The 6,361-nt window shown below is 46.0% G+C and overlaps 1 protein-coding gene across 1 annotated transcript; it reads left to right on the plus strand.

Annotated features, from left to right (window-relative positions):
* Nucleotides 1-582: 582 nt before the first annotated feature.
* On the plus strand, nt 583-6,160 carry PSMB5 (proteasome 20S subunit beta 5). Its single transcript, XM_060004850.1, has 3 exons — nt 583-809; nt 1,543-1,849; nt 5,654-6,160. The coding sequence occupies exons 1-3, from the start codon at nt 612-614 to the stop codon at nt 5,938-5,940; spliced, it is 792 nt and encodes a 263-aa protein (XP_059860833.1). The 5' UTR covers nt 583-611; the 3' UTR covers nt 5,941-6,160.
* The last annotated feature ends 201 nt before the right edge of the window (nt 6,161-6,361 follow it).

The raw sequence follows: 6,361 nt of genomic DNA on the forward strand, positions 1-6,361 counted from the left end.
AACAAGCGGTATAGCGCTCTTATTTTGTTGCGCTTTTTAGCACAAACTACTGCGGTTTTACTAACTTCATAGGAAAATGGCCTCAGCGTAGATCATTATTTTACCCAGTATTAGAGAGTGCCCTTACACAAAATGGCAACTTCAGTCGCGTTAACAGACTGCTGAAGCAGTAGTGATGTAAGTGTTGCTAGGACACCGGGCGGGGCGGGGCGGCGCGGGGCTGATTTACCGCTACCGTTTAGAACAGGATTTCATCCAGTCACGCCCTTCTGAAAGATGGCCGGCCCCACTTCCGTCCCTCAACCTGGACGTTTGCGATTGCTTCCTATGAATTTGAGGTTAATCTAATCCCGTGTTGTTTACGTGACCAAAGTCAAGATGGCAGCCACATCTCTTTGTAATTTAAGGGGAGTGAAGCCATTTATTTTTTCCTCCTCGGTGAAAATAATCACTCGCGTCTGGCTCTTGTGTTTGGAGGCGTGGTTGCCAGGAGTTAAAATGGTTGCTCCCTGTGATAGATTTAATAGGAAGTGAAGCTGTGACGACGAGGCGTTGCCCGGCCGCTCTTTGCTAGGCGTTCTGGCAGGCAGTTCCCTTTGCCCTTACTAGACATGGCGCTGGCCAGCGTGTTGGAGAGGCCGCTACCCGTGAACCGGCGCGGGTTTTTCGGGCTCGGGGGTCGTGCGGATCTGCTGGACCTGGGTCCAGGGAGTCCCAGCGATGGGCTGAGCCTGGTCGCGCCCAGCTGGGGTGTCCCAGAGGAGCCGAGAATCGAAATGCTTCATGGAACTACCACCCTGGCCTTCAAGGTGCGGACCCAGCCGTCGCGCCGGGCTCAGTTCCGTGCGCCCGCGCCCTTCCCGACCTCCCAGCTGGTCCGGAACCCGCGGTGGTCGCGGCCACGAAACCCAGACGGAGGCTCGGACCTCTCACCCCAACCCCGGCGGTTTTGCTGTGTCACTGCCCCGAGAGGCCTCGGTTCTCGCTCTGGCCGGAGTGGGGGGCGATGGGGCTGGAAGGGCGGGGCGTGTGGTAAATGGGAGAAGGAGCCCGAGGCCGCTTGGGTTGATACCTAGGCGACCCCAGGGTGCTCCTGTCCAGGAAAGGCCGCAGCAGCAGTGAACACTGGCAGAGGGAAGGCTGTTGGAACCACCAAAGGTTTTAGAAACTGAGAAGCCCCGATAGGCCAGGGTTACCGAAACGTTATGGTTTGAGGAGGAAGATTGGTGGGAGGAAGCACTGTACTAGGAGCCAGACAGTTGGGATTCTTGGCCCAGCTTTGCAATAACTGGCTGTATGATCTAGGGTAAGTCGTTCGATCTCATTCCTCAGCCATCAAGTGAAGGTAATACTGAAGGTAATCCCATGTCAAGGGATTGTTGTGAAGCTCTAGTGACATTAATATGAGGGAAAGTATGTTGTGAAGTATAAAACGGCAGAGACAGAGATGTTCTGGGTTTGCACTGATGCATAAAGAAATGTCAAAGATGATGTTTTTGTGGTCTCATGTGGCCTGTTTTGTGTTTCCTCTGATCTTAACAGTTTCGCCATGGAGTCATTGTTGCAGCAGACTCCCGGGCCACAGCAGGTGCCTACATTGCCTCCCAGACAGTAAAGAAGGTGATAGAGATCAACCCCTACCTGCTGGGTACCATGGCTGGGGGTGCAGCGGATTGCAGCTTTTGGGAGCGGCTGTTGGCTCGGCAGTGTCGAATCTATGAGCTTCGAAACAAGGAACGCATCTCGGTAGCAGCTGCCTCCAAGCTGCTTGCCAACATGGTGTATCAGTATAAAGGCATGGGGCTGTCCATGGGCACCATGATCTGTGGCTGGGATAAGAGAGGCCCTGGTGAGTTAAGCTGCAACCATGTGATTCTTGGGCTGGCACTACAGAGAAGAGGGGTTGGATGAACAGATGAATAGAAGAGCTTATGTCAGTGCTGGGGATGTGTTGGTTAGTTCTCAGTCCTTTCGTCTGTTTGTTCAAGGAAGGGCTGTAGTGCAGGAAGGGGCAGGGAAGTAGATCAGCTGTGTCACTGACCACCCATGTGACCTTGGGCAGGTTGCTTATTTTCTCAGACTGTTTCATCATCTGTTACATAGGTTCCATGAGGTAATACATGTCAAGCATGTAGTGTCTGACACATAATGTGTTTCCTTCTGGCCTTTCCTGTAAAATGATAAGACCTGCAAAGAGTTGTATTTAAGAATTAAATCGGCTAATAGACATAAAAACTCTAGTCAGTGCCATCTGATAGAAATACAATGTGAGCCGCACATGTAATTTTACATTTTCTAATGGATGTATTTAAAAAGTGAAAAGAAATGGGTGAAATTAATTTTAACAGTTCTCTTAATCCAAAATAACTATTATCATTTCGGCATGTGTCATTAGCCCCATTTCAGGTGCTCACAGCGACATGTCGCTGGTGCCTTCCATATTGGACAGCGACACTAAGTACCTACTCAAAAGTTAGTCATTTCTCTTCCCTTTTTTCCTGAAGAGTCTTTGGCCTAGAAGGGGGGCCCTTTGGGGCTCATCTCCTTTCTTTGCTTGATATAATCACCTAGGTCCTGTTGTCATCTCTGAAAAGAAATTCCTTAGCCTATTTTTCCTTCTGGTATATAAAAACCTTGCCAGGAAATTCAGTCTGGTATCTGATATCAGTTCTTTTTCAGCCAATTGTGACTGTCCCTTTAGTCAAGCTGGGATACAGCTAGTCACTTTCTGTTTAATTTTCCCCTTTGGTGCTTGAAAATAGTTACTCTTTCCTCCTATTGGTCTTGCTTCATTCATTTACCTGCCCCCCACTCCTTTTTTTTTTTTTTTTTTTTTTGACTGCACGGCTTGCGGGATTCCTTGACTAGAAATTGAACTGTCAGGGATTCCTGACCAGTGAAAGCACTGAGTCCTAACCACTGGACCACCAGGGAATTCCCTCATTTACCTGCTTTCTAAATGCCTAGTTTTCCTCTTTTGAACAACTGTAGCATACCCACCACTTTTTCATTTGCTTTGGAGAATATTAGTTCATTACTCAATAGAGGATGAAATGGGCTTCCCTGGTGGCGCGGTGGTTGAGTCTGCCTGCCGATGCAGGGGACACAGGTTCGTGCCCCGGTCTGGGAAGATCCCATATGCCGCGGAGCGGCTAGGCCCGTGAGCCATGGCCGCTGAGCCTGCGCATCCGGAGCCTGTGCTCCGCAACGGGAGAGGCCACAACAGTGAGAGGCCCGCCTACCGCAAAAAAAAAAAAAAAAGAAAAAAGAAATAGAGGATGAATGAGGAGAGATTTAAAAGTGCATGTGATAGAGGAGCTCAGTTTGTTACTTTGGAAATTGAAGCACTTTTCTCTTTGAAAAGTGTGAAAGAAGAGTTCCATACATCTTGTGTGGTCTAGGGTAGCATTTCAGAAATGTTGTTTTGAACCCTTAGCTATTGGATTGGTCCCAGGTGGTGGAAAACAATGTAAGAGAGTACAGAAACTGGCTAGCAAGGAAAACCCAGGAAGTCATAGCATAACCTAAATTGTACCATCTCAAGAAGCCTTCCTGACAAGCTGTCCCATTCAGGATGAGTCAGCCCTCGGCCTCAAGCTGACTGAGAAAGGGTCACAGATTACTTAATGCAAGGCTGAATGAGATGAATGCCACTTTAAAGAGAACCAATAAAATGTTGAAGGAATTTGGGGGGTGGGGGGATTGCTTCTGATGGGAGGAATTGAGGCGGACTCATTTTCCTGGATGTGAAAATGAGAGAAAGGAAACAATGAACAAAAGAAGACAGGGAAGAAGCATGAGATTTTGGGGGAAGTAACTGGACATCTAATTTAATTGGAACTAAAGTCTAGTTTAATTGTGAAGCAATTGGAACCAGATGGTGAGCTGCTAGGCAAGGTAGTGGCAATGGGACTTGAGGAGGGGCTCCATGTTAGAACCATTGGAACCTGAAAACTGATAAGGGCAGTGCTTTTCAACCTGGCTTGTATCATAATCACCTGAAGAACTTAAGAATCTAGATCCATGCTTGTCCCCCACCCAGACCAATTGAAAAAGAATACCTGGGGTAAGTCCTAGGCATCTTTTTTAAAAACTTCCTGGGAATTCCCTGGTTGTCCATTGGCTAGGACTTAGCACTTTCACAGCCGGGGCCCTGGGTTTGATCCCTGATCCAGAAACTAAGATCCTGCAAGATGCTTGTTGTGGCAAAAAAAAAAAATAAATAAAATTCCTTAGAGGATTCTGATGCATAGTGAGTGTTGAGAACCACTGAAATAGGAAAAATATTAGTGATGCATTGACAGAATTTGAAAATACAGCAGGATTGGTGGGGCAGAAGACGGATGAGTTTGGTAGGTAATGGAGAACCACTAAAAGTATTTGAGGACAGGAAATTTAAATATGAATTTGGTGACAAAGGCATCCAGCTGGAGAGGCCCAGTGGGCAGATGGAAATGATAAAAATTTTACTACATCTTTGTCTAAACTTTTGTTTATACTAGAGGTTGGCTAACTTTTTCATAAAGGGCCAAATATAAGTAAATATTCTAGGCTTGTAGGCTATATGATCTTTGTCTCAACTACATAGCTCCATTGTTTTAGCAAAAAAGTAGTCATAGACAATATATACACAAATGGCTGTGGCTATGTTCCAATAAAACTTTATAAAAATGGTGGTTGGGGGAATTCCCTGGCAGTCTGGTGGTTAGGACTGTGCGCTTTCACTGCCGAGGGCCCGGGTTTGGGGAACTAAGAGCCCACAAGCCGCTCAGCGCAGCCAAAAAAAAAAAGAAATTAATTTAAAAAATTAAAATAAAAAAATAGGCGATTGACCTGGCCTACCACTGTACCAGCACTGTCCAATAGAAATATAGTGTGAGCCATACATGTAATTTTAAATGTTATAGTAGCCACATTTTTTAAAATAAAAAGGAAAATTAATTGTAATAATATATTTTATTTAACCCAGTAGATCCAAAATATTATTATGATGTGGTACTAGCTAGCATGTGGTACTAGCTTCATTTCAAATGCTTAGTAGTCACATGTGGCTAGTGGCTACCATACTGGACAGTGCGGGTCTTTACAATATGATTTAAAATTATAGGCTTTATTCTCCTACTGTGTGACGTATGCCTTGCACTCCAGATAGTCTAAACCCTGAGGGTTAGGATTGTCTTTTTGGGTTTTTTTTTCCTTCATTTTTTGGCTGCACAGCCTGTGGGATCCTAGTTCACCAACCAGGGATCGTACCTGCACCCCCTGCATTGGAAGTGCAGAGTCTTAACCACTGGACCGCCAGGGAAATCCCAGGATTGTCTTAAATATTACCTCTCACAGTGCCTGAAGTTCTGTGCTTGAAACCTAAGTCATTTGAATTATACTTGCTTTTTGGTTGTACAGAGAAGACAGACAAGGCAGTTACTGTAATGTGAGGTAAGATGGGATGGTATGTGTAGAATCCTGAAGTCTTAAAATTTAATTTGATTTCTTCACCTTTTTTTTAAGTAATTTTATAGAAGTGCTATTTTCTTGTATTTCTGTTGGTCTCCCCTGGTTTTCAACAAGAATGGAGAACTGTTGCCTTGGAGGATGAATCAGATGTCAAAAGCGGTGATCATTTTTTTCTTACTAACCTCATCTCTCTTTCCAGGCCTCTACTACGTGGACAGTGAAGGAAACCGGATCTCGGGGGCCACCTTCTCTGTAGGTTCTGGCTCTGTGTATGCTTATGGGGTCATGGATAGGGGTTACTCCTATGACCTGGAGGTGGAAGAGGCCTATGATCTGGCCCGTCGCGCCATCTACCAAGCCACCTACAGAGATGCCTACTCAGGAGGTTCCGTCAACCTCTACCATGTCCGGGAGGATGGCTGGATCCGAGTCTCCAGTAACAATGTAGCTGATCTACATGACAAATATAGTGGATCTACCCCCTGAAGGAGGGCAGATGTGGCTGCTTGCCTTGCTTGGGTGACTGTTGTTGGTAATATGGGTACAGCTCCCCATCCTCTAGTGGAGGGGTCCCTGATTGTATCCATCATTTTTTTTTAATCTCTGGTGCATTGACCTCCATGTGTTACTCGTTGTTAATGAGCTACTGCAGAGGTAATTATTTGTTTTACTTTCTTGGATGTTAACATTACACTACTCGATCTCAGCCTGTATTGTGTCTTTTCTCCACACTGTCCCTCCTCCAAGCACTTTACAGTCAAATAAGCCGGGACAGTGGGAGGGAAGTGACTGTAATTACAGGAAACAGCGGTGTGAAGACATCGGCTAGTGAATACATTAACGTCCCCACTCATGAAGCTAATAACAAAGGAGAAGGAGAGGGAGGGAGGAGGGAGAGACTTCCTGA

Source organism: Delphinus delphis, chromosome 2, assembly GCF_949987515.2.
Source record: "Delphinus delphis chromosome 2, mDelDel1.2, whole genome shotgun sequence".
Classification (NCBI taxonomy): domain Eukaryota; kingdom Metazoa; phylum Chordata; class Mammalia; order Artiodactyla; family Delphinidae; genus Delphinus; species Delphinus delphis.

Excerpts from the sequence above, each read along its gene's own strand:
- PSMB5 (XM_060004850.1), top strand. The coding sequence starts at position 612 with ATGGCGCTGGCCAGCGTGTTGGAGAGGCCGCTACCCGTGAACCGGCGC. Across the intron at positions 810-1,542 it reads CTACCACCCTGGCCTTCAAG|TTTCGCCATGGAGTCATTGT; the intron begins GTGCGGACCCAG and ends TGATCTTAACAG. Across the intron at positions 1,850-5,653 it reads CTGGGATAAGAGAGGCCCTG|GCCTCTACTACGTGGACAGT; the intron begins GTGAGTTAAGCT and ends CTCTCTTTCCAG.